Below are 22050 nucleotides of genomic sequence, written 5' to 3'. Positions count from 1 at the left end.
CCCTGGTAAGGCTGCCTCCTCCTGGCTGCCTCAGGCTCAGGCCCTTTCCCGTCTGAGTCGCCCAGGGCAGAGCACGGTTGCTTTTCCTGCTCTTGGTTTCCCGTCACCACTGAAGGTGCCCTGTGCAGCCTCTCCTTTGCTAACACTCCTCCCAGCCCCCACAGAGATGCACTGGGTCCCCGGGTCAGGAGGGCAGGGCAGAGTGGGCCACGGGCCATGGCAGCAGTGGGATGGGGAAGGCCCCTGCCCCTCAGATGCCTTGGCCCACATGACAGCATGGCCCCTGGGTACTGGGCCTCAGGTGAGCCTCTTTCTAGACTGTTCCAAGAGGCAGTTTTCGTGCTGAGCTCGGAGCTGGGCAATGAATCCAGGCATCTCCCACGTTTTCCCTGATGAGCTCCGTACAGTCAGAAAAATCTCAAGAATTCCCCAGGTCAGTCCCTCGCCCAGGCCTGAGTGCCGCCCAGGGTCCTTAGCTGCTAGTGCTCTGGGGGTCCTTGGCTGTCACACTCCCTGGCTCCCCACAGGCTCTCGCTGGCCTGTTTCTGGCCTCAGCCCTGCTCCCTTACCGGACACAAGGAGATCAGTGCCTCTGTTCCCCAGGGAACCCGTGGGGCCTCCTCATGGGTGACAGGCACCCAGACTCTTACGCCACCCTGGATTTTCACTCTGCCCACTCTGCTCCCCATACCCAAGCCCACCTTGTCCACTCAGTTCCCTGTGGGGCTGTACAGGTTCAGTTCAGGCATCTCCCTCCCTGGCTCCATGGTCCTGTGGGCTGAATCTAAACCAAATCTCATCAGTGAATCCAGACTGTCCTTTTCTGGAGGCTAGTTTTCCTCTGCAGACCATAGGCCGTGGGGTGGGGAGGGTGGGAAACACCTGGCCATGCCCGTCTATGTATCCCAGAGCTGAGCAGCACATGGAGGAGCTGGTGAAATGTTTGGGGGAACAAATGAGGCATTTCAGCGATAATGATTTGCTTATTTGCTCCACAGAAAATGCTGAGTGCCAAACAAGACTTATTTTCAGGGATGGAAGCATAGCCCCCCAGTAAGAAAGGACTAGGAGTGGCAGTTATGGTTCCTGCAAATTCCCTTCAGCTTATCACTGTTGAACCAGAGGTGTATGAACTTGGCAGAGGAAACCCAAGACGGCTTCTGCTGGCCTAATGGGACACGCTGCATTCGCCTCGATACATTCTTACTGCCTGTAGATGGTTATCACTTAAATCCAACACAGGTGACAGGTGACAATGTGACTGGGACTCATTTGTTGGTTACATGATGAATGAATCCTCTCCTGCAAGGGCAGCCTGCCTCAGTATAAACATGAAACACAGAAGGTTAAAAGAAAACCTCTCTTGTCTCGGTTTTTTTCCACTGAACTAATGCTCGTCTTATCAACCCCTGGAACACAGCATGTTGAATTTGGCAGAGCTCTGCGTTCATCCTGTGACTTTTAAAATATTGACACACAGTTTTATGACCCAGGTTCAGAGTGGTTTCAATGAATGTGTCCCCTGGCCCCCAGAACATTCTGGGCTTCCCTGACATCTTCATGTGCCTGCCCCATGTGGCACTGAGGCCCCAGCTCTGCCCTCTCTGCTTTGTCCACAGGAAGGGGTAGAGTAGGTGGCGTAGCGTGGGGTGGGGTGGGGTGGGGAGGTGGGGAGAACAATAAGACTGCTGGGTTTCATCTCTACCCCTACCCAAAGTCAACCAAAGACCGCTGAGAGCTCTCACACAGCCTGTGTGAAGACTTCAGCCCTTTTCCCCATGCCACTCTCATTCTACCTGAGAACCAAGACCAGAACAATCTGGATTAGGCCCTGAGTCCTTCCAGGCAAGCTGGGTCAATGGTAAGTCGGATGGCGAGGCCAGGCCATGCCAAAGCCTGACTGGACCTGAGGGCTCTGCTTCCCGGAGCTACCACTCTGCAGGCCAAGCCCGTCCTGTAGGGCAGCCTGGGGTGCAGAGGGCAGTCCTGTTTATCCAGGATTTTCAGATGCATTAAGAAAGCTCTCCTGGTACCCGGGATGCTGACCAGCAATGGTCTTCTGGGAGCTTCTTCACAGGTAGGTTAGGCGAAGCCCAGGCAGCCATGTATGACTGGGAGGGCCAGCCCATTCCCTGCGGGCCTCCCCTGGGTGAGAATTGTTCTTCCTGGCAGAGGCTGCAGTACCTAGAACTCTCTGGCCTCAGTCCAACTGCCTCTGCCTGGGAGGAGGGCCTTGCCCAACACCCCAGGAGGGCCCTGTGTGGTCCACTGGGCTGTGCAGCCACCAAGATGGAGAGTAACTGTGTTGTCTGGTTAATGGTGCTTATGGCTGTCCATTTATCAGTAAATCTTCGTGATACTCAAGCCCAGTTCCTCGTGTGCCATGTTTGGCTGTTGTGGATGTACTGTCAAATGGTCATTTGCAACAAAACAAAGAACTGGCTGCTAGTTTCAGCAAGACATGCTTACAGGTAGCATGCAGTCCAGGGTGTGTCCACTGCATGCCAACCACACAGTGTCGTGCGCATCCCACATGGGAAGGCCAGTGCGGCAGGGTGCGGGGTGCTGTCGCCCTCTGCTTCTCTCAACCACCACAGTGTCTTGCGTGCCAACCACACAGACACTGGGTGTTCCTCATTCGATACCATCTGCCCAGGAATGGCCCAGCCAGCCATGTGGGAGCAGACCACACCTCCCTGCTGGGTATGGAGGCCAGCAGTGCTAAGACTCTGGCAGTAGGAGTTCTGAGAAAGGAGTGGCCATGGTCACTGCACTCAAGGAACATGAAGGGAAGACCCCTGCCCTGTGTTGTATGTGGAATGCTCCGGTGGTTTCAGGGAGAGATGGTGGGGAAGTGGTAGGAAGGAGAGCCATTCTCCTTCAATCCATGATCTTTAGGGATTCCTCCTCATTCCAACAAGCATGACAAGACGTAACACAGAGGCTTGGCGAGGCGGCTCTCTGCTCTGCTCAGTTCTCCAGGGCTTGGCCAGCCCTTTTCCCTCTGGCTCTTGTCCCATGACCACCCTGGCACCTTCTCACTTGCCTCCCCTTGGGTGGGCTGGGGCCTACAGGGTCCCACACTGACACTCCAGCCGGGAGAAGCAGAGGGCGACAGCACCCAGCACCTGCCGCACTGGCCTTCCCATGTGAGGTGCGCACGACACTGAGAGCCACTCCTTGCATCCTTTGCTCACCTCCCCCCTGGCCCTTGTCGCCCCCTTGCAAATGCTGTTTTATATACCTGTCTTCCTCAATGGGCTGTGGGCTTCAAAGGAAGGAACTGCGCCCTTCTCTTGTGCTCAGTGCAGTACCTGGCACTAGCAGGTGTCCAATAATGTTTGCTGGACAAGCAAACGAATGATGTTTACGACTGGGCCAGAGAACACGTGGCGAAACCGGTCCTCCAACCCATGAGGACGTGGATACACTTCTCAGTGCCCGCCCTTGAACTCCAAGGGCTTCCCTAGGGGTCATTTTCTAAGTTTGATGGTGGGAAAGGACCCATGTGGCACAGAATACAATTCTGAATATAAGGGCTTCCTGAAGATTCCCGCAAGTTACCCTTGTTTGAGTCCAGCTTCTTGGACGCTCTGACCAGCACTGGCCTCTGGCCTCTGTGGAGGCTGGCCTTGCAGGAGTGGGTTCTCCATTGTGGATCAGCAGCTTCACTTTAAAACAGAGCCCAGAGGGCAGCAGCAACTTGCCAGTATTCTTGTCTTGCTAAAGTCAGTGGGGAAAGGTAGGGCGCCGTCAACCACACACAACCTGGATAACCTTAGGCGGCTACTTAACCTCTCTAACTTCTTCTACCTACCTCACAGGGTTATTCTAGTGAGGATTAAATGAGATAAACTTTGTTATCTTAGTTAACATTATAAGCTCTGACATGCTGTTGACTATTCCATAAATATTATTAGTGTTATTATGAAAACCTTCTGCACTGAATTAAGGAGACAAAAAATACAAGAGGTGTAATTAAAAAATAGAAGAGGCCAGCAGTGGTGGCTCACACCTGTAATCCCAGCACTCTGGGAGGCTGAGGTGAGCAGATCCCTTGAGGTCAGGAATTCAAGACCAGGCTGGCCAACATAGTGAAACCCCATCTCTACTAAAAATACAAAAATTAGCCGGGCATGGTGGAGGGCACCTGTAATCCCAGCTACTCGGGAGGCTGAGGCACATGAATCGCTTGAACCCGGGAAGCAGAGGTTGCAATGAGCAGAGATCGGGCTACTGTACTCCAGCCTGGGCGACAGAGTGAGACTCTGCCTACCTTCTACCTCCCCACTCCGCCAAAATAGAAGAATGTTAGGAACACAGAACATGCGAGGGAAAAAGAGCAAATACTGCATGCATGCCCCCAGGAGACATCTGTCCAGCATCTGCTGAACATCTCTGTGTTCCCGACACCATGTGGGGGCTGGGATGAAGTGACTGTCCTTGCTCTTGGGCACAGGGAATCAGATCAACACATACTCACTCCCCTACCCCATAACCCTGCCCAAATTTTATCAGCATAAAAAGTGGCTTGTTTCCTCAGCACTTACTGCCTGGGCAAGGAAAGCCTTTTACACACATTCTCCACACTCTACCCACAAATGTGTTTGCCTTCCATTGCAAGGACTGTCCATGGGTCATGAAGCCAAGGGTAATAACTTGCCTCCCAGGGCACACAGCAAGGTACTGGTGGTTCTGAGGTTAATGCTGCCTTAAGGATGTGAGAGTTAAGCTCGATGACACTAACAGCTGGGGGATTTACTAGAAAAAAGCCCAAAGGAATGAAAAGTTCCTTCCTCTTCAGGAACGGTACAATGAAAAATCACAACAATGGTTTCCTACAAGATTTATGACACAAAAGATAGCGACCAGCTAACTGCTCTTTTATCTACACCAAAGACTAATGAGAGGAAATAGATTTAGATTAAACTGGAGGGCTGTTAAACCAAAGAAGAACAATTCAATAATAAGCACAATATCTTGCTTACCTAAAACTTAATCACATTTGATCTTAGTCTTTGAAACATGAAGCAGAACCAGGAAATTAGGCAGAAGCAGGGTCTGTGGGCAGCCAGCGTAGACACGGGGTCGGGCACGTAAGTGTGCCTCCCGGGAAGTCCCTCCTTCGCGCCTCACTCAGAGCCTTTCCTCCCATTGAACAGAATCCTAACAGCTTGCCTCGGCTTGCTCACAGATTCCACGCTCCCCACAAAGCCTCATGCTTGGAGTGGCTGGAGAGGGTGCTACAGGCTTCTTGGACAGCTATGGAGAAGTGACAACTGGCCTGACTGTAAAGGCAGAGACAAAGACAGGGCAGGGCCCCAAGCGAAATCAGTGAAAATACATAGCATTGTGGGGACAGCTAGTGTGGAGGCGAATGACACTGTGGAGTGCAGGGGACCCCATTAAAGAACGGGACATAATTGTAAGGAACAAGGTTTTGGCGCCTGCAAGAATAAATCCTCTCTGTAGAATGACTCCTTCCTTCTTATTCTAGGTAGCACAAACATTAACAGATTTACAGAGCAACAAAGGCTGTGCTGGAAGCTGATGAGCTGCTGCCCAGGAGGCTACTGTAGAGCCACAGTGGTGTGCCAGGGCTCCTGGACACACAGACACACCAGTGCCAGGGCACTCAGGGAAGGGAGCTGCTGAGAGCGGGGTCCCTGACTGCAGGAGATGAGCCATTTCCTCTGCCAACTCTGCCACCCATTCATCACAGTCCACTCTCCAGTTTGGCACCTACCCCCTACTGGTAACCCGGGCTTAGAGGGTGGATCCTGGGTCTCACCTAGCTTTGGGGCAGGTGTGGGGTCACACGGGGTCGGCCTGAGGGTAGCCCAAAGTCAGCGGAATGATCTATGTTGTTCATCTCAGCCAGGCCTTGCTGTGTTGGGCTTTCAGAGCAGCTGCGGAAGTCAGCCACTTCCTCTTGCTTAACTCAGTGGGCATGAGCTGGGCACTTGCTCTGACTCACTCTATGAAATCTTTTCCCAGCTGTGTTCCGGCCATCAGAGAAGCATCCGCAGAACAGACAGCAAACATGTTCAATTCTTCTTCAGTACGTGAAACAGCCACTAGGCGATTTATAGCCATTGATAGCCTCTGCCTGTCATCAAGCACAGCAATTCCTTCAGGCTCTAGAGGCTTCCTGCCCAACCACCAAGAAAAAGCCACAACGCCCCAGAGAGCTGGGAGTGGCAGTGAAGATAGATCAGAAACACTTCCCCACAGATCACACAGCCAAAAGCTAAGAAAGCCAAGCACATTCTGGTTACCTGCCAGGCAGCCGCAGAAGGTAACAGCCATGGGCACCTTTCTTCAGGCTCAGACCCAACATGTAATCCTATGACCGGTTTCTTTTATGGGCTAACCTACTTGAGAGTATATCTCAGACCTCTGTGGCCTGAGTCTGGGCTCTGGGCTTTCAGTACTCCAGTGAGGGTTTTTACAGCAGAGGCATTTGCTACTTTAAGTACCTGAACATGCCCTGGGTCTGGGCCAGCACACCGATATGGGGGTGGGGAGGGCTGGAAGCGCTCACCCCACTTGCCGGGAATTGAGTGTCCCTGTTCATCAAACAGGAACCTGGCCTGAATATCACAGTCTCTTCTAGAACTCCGTGAAGTCTAGGGAAGGGGCAAGCCTCCTTGGGTTTAAAGACTGCCTGGCTGTGCCATCTGCTTAAAAAGGTTAGCATGAGGGATCAGAGAGCCAGCTTCCCCCTGGGGATGCAAACCTGTGGTTGGAGAAATACCCAGAGAGGCAGAGAGAGAAACGAGTCATTCCAGGACCTTCTGAGAAAGGTATGGATGTGGCAGGTACAGATATAGGGAAAACAAAAATGGTCATTCTCACCACCCTCTGTCACTGGTAAGAACACATCTTCATGTGCTATTAAGTATCTAGGAAAGAAACCTAAAGAGCTCCAAGTCATGCTGGATTGTTGCAGCCCCAGGAGGCTCTCCAGAATGGAAGAAGCTGCAGTCCATCACAAAAAGATAAGGAAAGGGAATGGCAAAGTGACATTCAAGAAAGGGAAAGTGTTAGCTGCTTAATGTAGCTCTGTGTTAAATTGACAATGAAAACATTTATTCTTCAAGGTCTTTGAGAGTTCTGAAATATCTAGTTTTGAGAGTTCCTGGTGTCCTAGACTTTTCTGTCTCATAGGGAAATCTCTTAGGACACCCACGGGTAGTTATTTGGGCTGCAAAAGGTGGGGTGTGAGAATAGCGGGGCGCGCTCTTAGTCTAGGGAGCTCCTTTCAGCCCCAGGGCCCTGAGGCCTCCGGGGCCTGCTTGGTTTGGGTCTCCACCCTCTCTGTCCTCTTCATTCCTCCGAGTCTCAGCGAGAGGGATTCTGTGAACCCATGTAGGACTCATAACCCTCAAAATGGGACAGCTGAGACTCTACAGGGCTTAAAAATAGGATCTACCTTGCAACCTGAGCAGCCTGCCCAGGAGGAAAGCCTTCAATCCTACCTCCCAGCACCAGACAACAGGTGACAGAATGACAGCAGAGGCTGGGGAAGGCCCTGTACTGGGCCCAGTGGGTGCTGAGCTGGTGCTCAGGAGGGCTGCAGCCCTTTAGGGCCACAGGCAGCCCCACAGGGCTCCTTTCCATGGCAATGGAAATCAGGGAAAGGAGGGATGGGGCAGGTGACAGGGTCATAAGGTTTGGCTCTGTGTCCCCACCCAAATCTCATCTTGTAACTCCCATAATTCCTATGTGTTGTGGGAGGGACCTTGTGGAGATAACTGAATCACAGGGGCCAGTCTTTCTCATGCTGTTCTCATGATAGAGAATGGGTCTCATGAGATTTGATGGTTTTAAAAATGGGAGTTTCTCTGCACAAGCCCTCTCTTGGCCTGCTGCCATCCTTGTAAGATGTGACCTGCTCCTCCTTGCCTTCTGTCAGGATTGTGAGGACTCCCCAGTCATGTGGAACTGTAAGTCCAATAAACCTCTTTCTTTTGTAAACTGCCCGGTCTCAGGTATGTCTTTATCAGTAGCATGAAAATGGACTAAAACACAGGGATATAAGGAGATTTGGGGTAGGAGATTACTGGGGAAAGGAAAAGATGCTGAATATATCTGTGAGGTATTAATAGTTTAGCAACTTTTCCCTCTCAGTCATGTATGACAAAAGTGGTATTTTTATGACCTTGGGGGTTCACATTCAATATTCTACCAAGGAATCAGGGAGAAGTAAGGAGAGCATGGGTTTTGGAGTCAGACAGATCTGTTTGAATCCTTGTTCAAATGTACAGTCATGATATCCTTCCGTAAAATGGCCAAGGCAAAATCTCCTCACAAGGATAAAATGAGGAGTAGCAGTCTTGTGATAAACATTAGTTCCTTTTCATTTAAATAAAAAAAAAATTCAGATACCATTTTCCTAGCTCCTAGTTCATAAATCACCACTTAAAACTTAAAAAAAGTTCCCAAATTGAAAACTCATCTTGGGGAAAAATAAAGTGTATACTAAAGAGAATGCCAGTAAAAATTTTCATAATCTGAAGAGTGAGTTTGTGGTAAAAACTCTTCTCTTTGAGATCAGGAACAAGACATAAATGCCTGTTATTATTATGTCCAGGAAATACTGTACCAAGTGCAATAAGGCAAGAAAAAGAAATACATGGCATGAGAATTGGAAAGGAAAAAGTAAAACTGTCATTATTTGCAGACGACATGATGAGGTATGTTGGAAATAAAAAAGCACCTACACTGAACTGAAATACTGTTATGAAAAAAATCTACAAATTATTTGAACCTGATAAATATATTTAGGAAAGTCATTGATGACAACAAGGTCAACAAAAATAAACTGTTTCCTTGTATTAGCAACAAAGAGAAAATTAAATTTACAAATACCATTTAAAATAGTACCACAAATCAAATACCTAGGAGTAAATCTAATGAAACATGAACAAGATCTCTAACAGAAAATTATATTGAGAAAAATTAAAGAAGCTCTAAATAGAGGGAGGTACCATGCTTGTGAAGACTCATTATCATAAAAGTGTTGATTTTTCCCAAATTGACGTATGGATTCAAAGCAATCTCAATATAAATCCTAGTAAGTTTGTGTGCATGTATGTGGCAACTGACAATCTGATTCTAAAATCTATATGGAAATGGAATGGGCCAAGAATAGCATAGGTGCTCTTTATAGAAAAAGTCCAAGTTGGAAAGTCTAGCTCTACTGGATATCAAGATTTTTATACAAACATTAAGACAGTGTGGTATTGGTACAAGACTAGATATATAAACCAGTGACACAGAATGGAGAGCAGAAACAAACCTGTGCATATGGGTACTCTGTTTTTGACAAAGGTGGCAGTGCTAAGGTATGGGAAAGTATTTTCAAAAAATGATGCGAGGTCAACAGATACCCATAGGAAAAAATAAACTTGCTGTACCATTTTCAAAAATCAATTCTAAGTAGATTCTTTTAGAATATAAACAAAGATTTCTTAAGTGGGATACAAAAAGCATTTAACCATAATAAAAAAGATCGACATATTGAACTTCATTTAAATTAAGCACTTCTGTTCATTAAAATAACACCAGAGACAGTAAAAGAGCAAACTACACAGTGGAAGATATTTGCAACATGTATAAGCAACAAAGAACTGATATCCAGAATACACAGGACTATAAATCAAGAAGAAAAACAGAAAACCCAGTAGAAAAATAGGCAAGAAATTTGAAAAGGCACTCTACTGAATGGCCAATAAACGATGAGCTCTCACACATTGCTTGTTAAATTACATATGATTCAGCAATTTCATTCCTACTATATTACTCAAAAGCAACACATGCGTATGTGCACCAAAAGACATGTACAAGCAGATTTATAATAACCCCAAAATGGAAACAATACAAATGTTGACTGAACAAATGCAGATTTGATAAATTGATGAATGGACTATAGATGCAACAGCAAAGATGAATTCTCACAAACATAATGCTGAAAGAGAAAAGCTGGGCACAAAAGAGAATATAGTAAATAATTTCATTTATACGAAGTTCAAAGCCAGGCAAAACCAACCTATATTGTTAGAAGTTACAATGGTGGTATCCTTTTGGGAGGAGTGAGGGGCACATGGGAGGCTCCTGGAGGCTGAAATATTCTATTTGTTATTTATTTTTTAATAAAAATTTGTTCGTTAATTGTCATTACATTGCCTGGGCTGATGTCATACCCCTGGGCTCCAAGCAGTCCTCCTGCCTTGGCCTCCCAAAGTGCTGGGATTATAGGCCACTGCACTTGGCCATGTTCTATTTCTTGACACGGATGTGTTCATTTTCTAACAATTTCCTTGAACTAGATGCTCATAATTTGTGTACTTTTCTCTACGCATGTCATAATTCAGAAATAAGTTTTACAAAGTAAGCTTATTATAAAAACCTACTTTCCAGTCTGTGCACTATAGGAAAAAATAGCAGAATGCATAAGTCACACTATATGCTAGACATGGACCGGTGTTCCTGCGTGTGTACACTGATGTATGCGACTGGTCTGTGGCCAGCACAATCTGCCGATTTTTGCGGCTCCCACATTTCTTTGCTTGCATCAGTTCTGGCCTCAGAAAGCCAGCAAGAGTCGAAGATCTAGTGATTTCTACAAAGGGCCCTGAGCACCATAGCTCAGCAGCATGGGAAACCTCTGCTGAGGCAACTGAGTGCTATAAAATGTGACTTCAGACTCTGTCCCTCCCTGGTTCTCCCAGCAAGTGGGGAATAGGCACTGACTCAACACAGCTGAAAAAGAGCTCCTCCTTGTCCTGGCCCCTTGTGGTTCAGATTCCATGTGCAGGAGACTGTCACTCCAGAGGTGTGGGCAGAAATACAGGAGGCAGCTGTGCTACCCCAGGCCTTGCTGCCCTCCCCGCTCCTGGACCCATGGGCAACTCAGTGCCACTTATGTGTAGTTGTTCTAGGGCCCCACACCTGCTTGCATCAGATAGCTGGGGTAGTATCCAGGTCCTCTCATGTACAGCTTGACCTTGCACAGGGCACCTATCAGGGCATCCGTTTCTCTCTCTCTAGAATGGGAGTGTTCATACCCTCTTCTCCTCTTCCTGTAGACAAAACTGAGGTTAAATGAAGCACTGCATGTTGGCAGACAAAATATCCTGATTGCTGCTACATGGAGTGAGGTGAGAAGAGAGCAGAGCATAAAGAGCCACGGCCATCCCTCTGCGTAGGTGGACAGTGGAGAGACACTCCCTTCGCTGAACACTACCCGAATCCAGCAGTGGAAACAGGAGTTGTGCCTGCATCGTGCTGGTGCCAAACACTAACGGCTGTGGTGGAACAGTGAGCTCACACCTGCACTGCGAGTGGCTGACTCCCACGTGCACAATACAGCTGCAGGCTTGCGCCCATGAGCTCACTCCTGGCACCTCTCTGGCTGCGTCACTTCCAACTTCCCCCAAACCCCTCCTCTCTCTTGATTTCAAGCTCCTTTTTCTCCTAAACTAAGGCTTCATCAGGAACAAGAAAGGCCTTCTTCAAGCTAACCTGGCAGTGTCTGGGAGGCCTGGAGGCTCTCGCCCTCTGCAATGAATGGCTGTTAGGTAACACTGCTGCCTAGCCTCAGGAGCTGGCATCAGTTCCAAGGTGCAGACAGAAAGTGTCATTTCCAAAGTACTGAGAAGTGTTGGTGCTGGTTTGAAGTTGTCAGGGCTGCTGGGAAATATTTCCTCTGCTTATTCAGGATGAAGGAAAAGGCAAAGAACCAAGCAGAGGGGAAACTAATTAAACATCATCCAGGAACACCCTACTCTGTCCCCTCCTCAAGGGCAGCAGCCAGGAAGAGGCATCACTGAGATCTACTACTGACAATGTCCCCAGCTGCAAGGGCTCTGATCCACCACTGCATCTGCCCTGAAGCCACACTTCCTGTGAGCATGCCTCCAGGGTCCTAAGGCAGGCCAGGTCCTGCAAGATGTCAGGATCCTCCAGCAGGCAACTTTGGCTTTGGTTTGAGGACTTTCCGTCAGTGAACCTTGAAACTGGGCTGCAGGTGACAGCCATTGTGCGGGCCTGTAATCCTAGCCGGTGGGGTGCTGAGGTGGGAGGATCTACCTAAGCCCATGAGATTGAGACCAGCTCGGGCAACATGAGATCCTATCTCAAAAAAACAAAACTGAACAAAAAAACCTGGGCCATAGCCTGAGACTCTCCCTACCCAGCCCTCCTTCCTTCCCAAATTCCTTCACAAGGGCCAGACTTGTGTCGAGGTCTGAAGGTTCCCTCTGCCTTCTGCTGCTCTCTCCCCTTTCATCCTTCACAGGCATCTTCCTCCATGTGTTTCTCGACATCTAATCCCATCTCAGCATCTGCTTCTCTGCAGATCTGAACTGACACAAGTGGGACAGGAGTGGTTCTGAGGAAACAGGCAGAAAGATGGAGTCTGGGGAGTGGCTCGCTCAATACCTAGGGGGCAAAGGGGACGCTCTTCTGAGTGGTGTGTGGGCAGGGACAGGCCCTGTACAAAGTGGTGGCTTAGCTGCTCAAAGACTCACCAGCAGTGACCTGGGAAGAAGGTCCTGAGTCACTGTGATAATGCCAGCACGGGAAAGCCCTGGGATGCACACTGTCCACAAGGGCTGATTGCTGTAAGGTGAAGGAAGCCCTGGGTCTGCCCCTGTTCCCTCCCCTCATCCTTCACAGGCCTTGCCCCAACACATCTCTCATACATTAATCCTGCTTGGTGTCCACTTGTCAGAGCACCTGAACGAAGCCATCACATCCTCCATGATAAACACAAAACAAGAGACAGAGAACCGCAGTGTGGTTTTAGGGTTGGTTCTCTAACTCTATTGTGTCTAGAGAGTGTGTTCTGAGACCCCGGGGGATGCCGAGCAGGCCCCCCCATGGGCAGGGGGCATGTTGGCATGCAGAAAGAACTATGTGCTCGGGCGCTGGGGAAGAGAATCCAGGTGTCCTTACAGTGACCTGAGCTACCAGGTGCCCGTGGGCTGGGGAGAAGATGTACAGCCCAGAACTGCCCTATCCTCTGGAAGGTGCAAGGAGTACTGTCCTTCAAGGCAGGCTCATGAATGCAGCAGACCCTTCAGCAGAGGGAAATCAATCCCACAGTGTAGCTCTCTCACACGTCTAGAGGCCAGCTAGTCAGTTTAATGACAGGTATTTCAAGGCCCCAAAATGAGTCAGGTAGCTGGGCAGGAAAAATGAAAGATTTTCTCTTGTTTAGTTTAGCAAACTAACCTGTTCTAACAGTAAGACTGGAGTAAGGCGGAGGACCCGGCTGTGAGTGTCAAGGAGGCTCTGAGAGGTCCGCAGGGACAGCAGCTGCTGGCCTCACTGCCTGGACAAAGTGAGGCACAACTGCCAGCAAGGCAGAGGAGCAGGCACCCCAAAGCCAGGGCCTGGGCCTGCCAGGGTCTACTACAAGGGCCACTCAGGCAGGTACTCAGGGCAACTGCACCCCCAAAACTATGAGGTCTTTATAACTGACACAGCCACACCACACACCACCGAGTGGATGGTGACCTGCCAAGCAGTGTGACTGGCCTAATCCAGAACTCTGATGACAAGTCAGAAGCTGCCCACCTAACCTGGGATTCACAGGGACTGGAAATCCCAGGATTTCCCAGCCAGCCTTCCCAAGCAGGCCTGCTTAGACAAGGCTGGAATCAGCATCCCTGCAGCTTCCTGGTGTGGAGAAAAGGCAGGTGTCATGAAGGCACAGCACAGGCTTTAGAATTTGCCACAACTGAGGCAGAAGCCAGGTTCTGCCCTTGACCTCTGTGGCCTTGGCAGGTGAGCCTCTTCAGACTCTTCAGTCTTGGTTTGTTTTTATTTTTTATTCTGTAAAATTGTGAAAATAATAAAACCTCTCAGACTCTCACTGGTTTTATTTCTATTTTTTATTGTGAATATTCTTCTTGAATGGTTTTAGACTAGAAATAACCTGGGTAAGCCCCTTGCCTGGTGTCTGCGGGCACTCAGAAGATGGTAGCTCCCATCATGATTATGGTATATGGATCATAAAGTCTAGACATCATGAGCAAGAGTATAGCCTTGCGATCGAATGCAGCTTCCACAAGTTCACCTGACAAGTTTAATGCTCTTCATAGCTATCACTGTGCTTCAGTACCCAGCAGAAAATGGTAAGAAACGGATATAAGTGACTGTAATTACCACTACATTTAGAGTTAAGCCACATTTTTACAGCTTCTCTTTTCTCCATGTTAGCTCTTCAGAATTCAGAGCTATCCATGGAGACAGTTTCCCTGATGTCACGTGTAATTTAATCATCGTAATCCTACAGCAAATGAAAAGACAAAGCTGGAAAGAAGTTTGACTTCCCTGTAGCCATGCTCCTCCCTTCCTAAAGGACTAAATCAGGTCCCCCGCCTTCCCTTCATCAAGCATTATTTGCCAGGTAGTGGACTAGGCACTGTGGGTACTGAAATGAAAAAAACAAGACCTTGACCTCAAAAGCATCAGCCCAGTGGAGGAAGTCAACAAGTAAACCCACGGCTGAAAGGCACAGTGCTAAGAGCTGACACAGAGCAGACGGGCACGGCACAGGGCCACAGGGAAGGCACACCTGACCCAGCTTTGGTGGTGCCTGTGAGGGGTGTGGAGTGTCTTCCCAGAGAAGAAATACCTGGCTGAGAGTGGAAGGAGAAGCAGAGGTTACCTCGATGGGTGGACAGGAGGTTCTGGGAAAGACAGATGTTCTAAGAAGCAGGAAATGGCATGAGCATACAGGGACAAGTTGTACGCAGGAGCGTGAGGTAATCTGGTACAGACAGCATGTAGGGTGCCGGGGCAGGAAGACAGAATGGGTCTGTATGGCAGGCAGGTGGGGTGGGAACACAGGGCTGCCTTGCTGCTGAGGAGTGCCCAGTCCCTTCCACTGGCGCATGGGCCTCTGTTGACAGCATCACCGTTTATTCAGCTCCATGGCCCCAAGGCCTAGAACTATACAGGTATGCAGCAGATACTCTCTATACACTTGCTAAATGAGTGACCATTTTTAAGTTTATTCAGATATTCGGTTCTGACAAGATGGGAGACTGAACTGATGTGGACCTCCTTCCCAACACAAACACAGAGAAATTATAGATAAAATATACCAAAAGAATAATTTAAATATATTATTGAGTATAGAAGAATAATGGGGAAATTCTCAGATGCTGGAAGTGAAAAAAAAATTAAGTCAGAGCTGTAATTTTTACCATGGCAACTGGGGGCTGGGAGTATCAGACACTGATACAGTTACAGGAGTAAGATTTTAATGCATGCAGGAGGCGGAAGACCTGGCCATGGAACTGGAACTGAGATCCCCACATAAAGCCAGGATCCTGGGGGCTGTTAGTCTTTGAACAAAGAACCAGGAAGACCTTTCTCACAGAGCAGAGGAATGTCTTTATGTGGCACAGAACAGAGGCATCTCCTATGAGAAACAGAGAGGCCAAGCCCACACGGCACGTGGGTGAGGAGTCCAGCTACCCAGGAGGTGAGACTCCTAAGACAAGGAGTTAACATCCAAACTAGCAGGCCTATGAACCTCCCTGGGTCTTGGCAGAACACATGCAAAAGTGATGAGATAACACATCCATAACCCATAGTATGTGGAACTCCCACTAAACACAATCCCTACTTAAGAGATTCTTTTTTTTTTTTTCTTTTTTTTCTTTTTTTGAGATGGAGTCTTGTTCTGTCACCCAGGCTGGAGTGCAATGGCACCATCTCAGCTCACTGCAACCTCTGCCTCCTGGGCTCAAGTGACTCTCCTGCCTCAGCCTCCCGGGTAGCTGGTCTTACAGGCGTGTGCCATCACGCTCAGCTAATTTGCATATTTTTAGTAGATACAGGGTTTCACCATGTTGGCCAGGCTGATCTCGAACTCCTGACTTCAGGTGATCCTTCCGCCTTGGCCTCCCAAAGTGCTGGGATTACAGGCGTGAGCCACCACGTACAGCCTAAGACGATCTTATGATAAAAAACAAATTGTAAGAGAAAATGAACCACAGAAGAGTGAGTCAATAGACACAAGAAATAAGAGAACTGGTACTCTTGGAACTAGAACTAAAAATCTTCAAACAACTGGGAAGAGGCTATAAAATAAATACAATCAAAATAATTAGGGAGATAAAAGAAAGAATAGAAATCATAACAGAAGACTAGGACACAAAAAAATTAATTAATAATAATAGGCTGATTTTCAAAAGCACAAAACGGAACTTCTGAAAATTAAATATAAAAACCAAACATTAGGCCAGGTGTGGTAGCTCACGCCTGTAACCCCAGCACTTTGGGAGGCTGAGTTGGGCAGATCACCTGAGGTCAGGAGTTCGAGACCAGCCTGGCCAATGTGGCGAAATCCCGTCTCTACTAAAAATACAAAAAAATTAGCCCCGCGTGGTGGCGCATGCCTGTAATCCCAGCTACTTAGGAGGCTGAGGCAGGAGAATCACTTGAACCCAGGAGGTGTAGGTTGCAGTGAGATGAGTTTGCGACACTGCACTCCAACCTGCGTGACAGAGTGAGACTTCATCTCAAAAAATAAATAAAATAAAATAAAATAAAATAAAAACATTCATATTGGGAAGGGTTATTAAACAGCAGATAGTAAACTGCTACAAGGAGAATAAAGTGACAGACACTTCTGCGGAAGTTTCCTAAAATGCAGCACTAACAGATACGGAAATAGAAAAGAGAGGAAAGATGAAATAAGATGGTGGGTTTCTAACAAGTTCCAGAAGGAGAGATTAGAGAGAATCAAAGATAATAGATAAAAATGTCTAAATGAGAACTATATTGAGTCCCAAACAATATAAATAAAAGTGAATCCACTCAGACATAATGTAGTAAAACTGTAGAACAAAAAGACAAAAATAAGGCCTAAAAAGCAACCAGAAGGAAAAGACACGCACACTCACTCAGGCTGCAGAGGACAGCCCGGAGGCCGACCAGTTAACAGCAGGAAGAACAGCTTGCAAAGCAGCTCTACAGTCCTGGCAGTGAGAAGGAGGGTGGCAGTGGGGATGGAGAGAAAGAAGCCTTCTGACAAGGCTCCTTGTCTGTGAAGGTCACCACCATCCACACAGTAAACACAAAGTCAGAAGCGTTCACTTTCCTCATCGTTGTTGCCACAGCACTCGATTCCTACCACTGCCAAAGTGCACATCATCCCTACAGGGTGCTCGAGTGTGCTTTGCTACTTATACAAACCCTGAGGGCATGCACTGGGTCTAACGTATCTTTGCCTCCCCCATGGAACACACTGTACAAAGCAGGGGCTTCATAAATGTGTAACTGAATTCTCACAAATCACTTCTTCACTCTTGAAGGCCTTGTTCCTTGCCCTATATCAAGAGATCTCCAAACTTCAATTTGACAAAAATGACTGTCAATCACTCCTTGATTAACTGGATTCAGTGTTAAAGACAGGTAAAGTTTTCTGCAACAGAGAAAAAAAAAGGTGGCCCTTGGGTCCACGGGTGGTGACTGGTGGCGTCTGCCAGGGGGCGTGAGGCCTCACACCTCTTAGATGCAGATTGGAATAGCTTTTGGGAGGCTGACAGAATAATTCAAGGTGGAGAGCTTTACTAGTTGAACCCAAGGCACAATAGGACAGCTTCTCTCTTTCTTCTAATGACCTCAGAGCTTTAAGAATGTTAACCCGAGAGTTGTGCCCCTAGCCTTAGAGAAGGCAGGGTCCAAGTCCCATCCAAGATGGAGAAGTCCTAGGGACTGTTCTGCCTGGACCCCAGATGCAGAGATTAGCCCCTTTATGTGAAAGGAGAACAGGATGACATAGAGCCAAGGATCAAAACTATCAGGCACCACCCATGGACCTGAGGGCCACCTTCTTCTTCTCTGTTGCAGAAAACTTGACCTGCTTTTGATACTGAATCCCGTTAATCGAGGGCTGATAAGAGAATCCAGAAAATATAAAAATGGAGTGCCCATTTTCTGGGCCATTCCATTTGAAAGGAAAGACTATTTGGGAGAACCATCCAACAGCCTCAGCACTTATTCAGAACAACTTTTTTTGCTGATGGATTGAATTTGGCAGACAGAGATGAATGTTAAAATGATTACAAATTGTACTGCAGGGAATACCCAAAAGGGAAAAGCAATCGTTTCAATAATCAGTTGTACCAAACTAATATTCAAGCAAGCTTTTTCATCTGTAGAATTTCCTCTCTCTGCTGGTGTTGTCTTCACGTTACTTGGCCTGAGACAACATGGAACCCTTAAGGGACTGGGCTGAGTATCTTCATTTTCTAAATGCCACTATTATGCCAATATTTGGATTCAGGCATTGTAGGGAAAATGACCCTAAATGGAAACAGAGGAATACAGACAGGGAAGGGTCTGGGGGAGACGAGAAGTCATAGTCAGGATTTTGGGGTCCTCCGTGCTTCACAACTCATGAGTGAGGAGAAGAGTCTGCCTTTGACAGAGCGTCGTACACAACTGAAGGCTGTGAATGGCAGGCACACCAGCCTCTTCCCTCATAAGCACACTGTTAGCAGAAGACTTTCTGGGAAAATGGAAGTCATGAGCTGGTTTTTCTCTTTGGGAAGAAGAGGCAACCAACACTTCCTATGGGCATTCTATATGTGAGATTGGTGATGACACACTTCAACATGACATCCCGGCCAGAGAGCCTCATGCAACCCCGCCAGAGAGGTATTATTAATCCTACTATTTTGAACAGATGAAGAAACTGGAGGCTCAGGCCGGGCACGGTGGCTCATGACTATAATCCTAGCACTTTGGGGGGCCAAGGCAGGTGGATCACCTAGGTCAGGAGTTCAAGACCAGCCTCACCAACATGGTGAAACCCCGTCTCTACTAAAAATACAAAAATTAGCTAGGTGTGGTGGCGGGCACCTGTAATCCTGGCTATTCGGGAGGCTGAGGCAGGAGAATCACTTGAACCCTGGAGGTGGAGGTTGCAGTAAGCCTAGATCATGCAATTGCGCTCCAGGCTGGGCGACAAAAGCAAGACTCCGTCTCAAAAAACAGAAAAAAAAAAAAAAAAGAAAAGAAAAGAAAAAGAAACTAGAGACTCAGAGAGGTTAGGAAAGTTGTCTAAGGATTGAGAATGAACCCTAAGACTGACTCTAATACAAGCAAGAGAGAACCAGAGAGAGCAGTCACCAAAGCATTTGATCACCATACTTTTCTAGATCATGGCTCGTATCCGATTTCCTACACAAATACTTTCTTTTATAGGTCTTTGGGGGCCAAAACTTATTCATATTTATAAATCCTAAGTTATCTTCTTACATTGCTTGATCTGGTAATATGCTAGGAGCTATGGATAGACCAAGACACAGAGCTAGGCTGGGCATGATGACTCACACCTATAATCTCAGCACTTCGGAAGGCTGAGGGAAGAGGATGGCTTGAGTTTAGGAGTTCAAGACTAGCCTAGGAAACATCATGACACACTGTTTCTATTAAAAAAAAAAAAAAGGAGCTAGGCTATTTTCTCTTCTCACAGTCAAAGACAATATAAGTTGTTGCCACTGGATATGTGAACAGCTAAGACATAAACTTAAAGGACAAAGAGCTGGTGCCCTTCTCCCATTGAATAAAAACTCTGCAACCTTTTCCCAAAGAGCAGACAGTCCAGCCAGAATTGTTAAAGGATGTCTGGTCAATCCTTCCTATGATTAATTAGGGGTACACACCAGTTACTATGGCATTCTCCTAAAGATAAATTACAAAGAGTCATCACGTCTTGAAGGTAATCCCAGTGGAGATGTGGTAATGAGGGCACCCAGTAGCCTCTCTTCCACCCAAAACAGCGCCAGAGGTCTCGAGGAAGGCACCGATTTCTCTTTTGGAAGGTCATAGATGGTTCTACTGGCATGTGCCTATTTGTTTCCCTCTACTGGATGAAATTAAACAGCCTGGATATCTAGATGATGAGACCAGAGTACATTCTCCTTAAATCCAGGTTGGGACTGCTCTTGTCACTGACTGGAGTTTCTAAGTGGCAATATGGGTCAATTGTTTTCCATCTATTCTCTCCCCAGAGTAAACATGATAATGTTGACTCTGCTTCTCACAGCTGTGGCAAGTTACCCTGAGTGAATTACTTTAGTTCCCTAGATCTTAGCTTCTGCAAATATGACAATAATAAAATAACACACCCGGGGTTGTTATGAAGATTAAATGAGATAACAAATGTGAAGTCCCCAGTACTGTGCCTAACACATAGGAGGTGCTCAATGGTAGCTGCTGTCATTACCATCATTGTCATCATTGGGGCACATTCCCTGTGCCTCACTCACCACCACTTTCACTGTCTCACAAACAAAAATACACAGTCAAGGAGGCAGTCTGTGGCTGGGTGCAGTGGCTCATACCTGTAATCCCAGCACTTTGGGAGGCCGAGGTGGGAGGAGCGCTTGAGCTTAGGAGTTCAAGACCAACCTGGGCAACACAGGGAGACCTGTATCTACTAAAACTTCAGAAAATTAGCTGGGCATGGTGGCATGCACCTGTAGTCCCAGGTACTCGGGAAACTGAGGTGGGAGGATCACTTGAGCCCAGGAGTTTCGGGCTGCAGTGAGCCATGATTCTATCACTGCACTCTAGCCTGGGTGACAGAGCAAGACCCTGTCCAAAAAAAAAGGAGGCAGTCTATGATGTTGAAAGGAGGTGCTATGAAATTATGCAAGGTGCCACCTTTCCAACAAGGCCACCAATTTAAATCTCTGTAAGTACTCAGAAATCTCCCAACTATTAATATAAAATACACAAGGAAGATAATCACAACAAAACCCATAAACCTAAGTATAGACAGACAGTGACTGAGAACTGCAACAAAGCCAAAGTCACACAGTGAACCAAACAAGCAGGCACATGATTGGAGACCAAGAGTAGAGAGTGTCTGGGGTACATCTGGAGCCTTGAAAGAAGGTCTGCTTCAACATCTACTTCTAACACACCACAACTGCTCCTCTACAAGTGCCCCAAGTTCTATACTTAGGGGCAAAGAGATCTTACAAGAGGAATATTTCTCTGCCCGCTATTTTCTAGTATAGTAGTAAAAGGTGTATTCCCTTCCTGATGACCACTTAGCAATGGAAGCTCAGTGTCAGAAAGCCCACAGGCACCACTGCTGCACACATGTGAAGTGACACTCTTTCCCACTGAGTGGCTTACTTGTTGCTGTCACGGTACTCATAGATATGACATCCTTGAGGCAATCCGGTCTCGTGGTCCAGAGTGAAAGCAAGCTTTAGCTGAACAGAGAGAGAAGAAAAAATAAGTTTTAGGCAGCATGCTCTATTCGCTCCAATAGCTGAAATGAAAAAAATAAAATCAAACAAAGTCACACTCCCTCAAGTCAATGTGTTGTGGAGAACTTGGGCCTGCCCGCTCTGGGAAGAGACCACACCTTACAAGGACCCCATCCATCAATGACAACTGTCAGCAGGACTCTACTCGTTCATTCAGCATGCAACCAATACATTTATTAAGCACCTACCTTGTGCTAGACATGAGCTAGCTGAGAGGGAAAGAACAGTGACAGCAGACCCTTTTCATGGGTCTTACTGTCTAGCAGAGAAGACTGATAGCAATCAAAGGATCGCACCAATGAATGTGTATACATGTGTAGAACTTCAAATTAAAATAGGCTCTCTGAAGCAAGAAAAAATCCCCATGTTTCTATGAAAGTAAAGAGCCTGACCTGGATAGAATGGGTAGAAGGGAAGGCTCCTCTGAATCAGGAGGAGGAGGGAGGGGAGTGCAGAGGGTTCTCCTGGTGAGACAGCACAGTTGAGTGCAGAAGCCCTGGGGCAGGAGCTGCAGGATGGCTGGTGAAGTTGGGCCCTGATAGATCCAGGGACACGGTGGGTGGCTCTGGGGAGGACCTTCTTGGCCACACTGGAATTTCTGGCCTTTACCTTAACAGCGAAGAAGAGACAAAGAAAGAGTAGATGACGTAATCAGAATTCTATTTCGGCAAGATCCCTCTGGCTCCAGTGCAGTCTGCAGACCACAGACTACAGAGTAGAAGCAACATCC

General features: G+C 47.5%; 1 protein-coding gene and 1 long non-coding RNA gene across 2 annotated transcripts in view; one reads left to right on the top strand and one right to left on the bottom strand.

Annotated features, from left to right (window-relative positions):
* LOC105473922 (DIS3 like 3'-5' exoribonuclease 2) overlaps nt 1-22050 on the bottom strand; it is a 374047-nt gene that overhangs the window by 9010 nt on the left and 342987 nt on the right. Inside the window, 1 exon segment of the mRNA XM_071073554.1 lies at nt 21184-21263. Coding sequence (XP_070929655.1) covers nt 21184-21263 — 80 coding nt within the window.
* On the top strand, nt 1679-13885 carry LOC139357244 (uncharacterized). Its single transcript, XR_011610135.1, has 2 exons — nt 1679-1861; nt 11094-13885. It is a non-coding gene; the product is annotated as an uncharacterized lncRNA (long non-coding RNA).

Source organism: Macaca nemestrina, chromosome 11 (genome assembly GCF_043159975.1).
Source record: "Macaca nemestrina isolate mMacNem1 chromosome 11, mMacNem.hap1, whole genome shotgun sequence".
NCBI lineage: Eukaryota > Metazoa > Chordata > Mammalia > Primates > Cercopithecidae > Macaca > Macaca nemestrina.
This window is presented reverse-complemented; position numbering and strand designations above follow the sequence as displayed.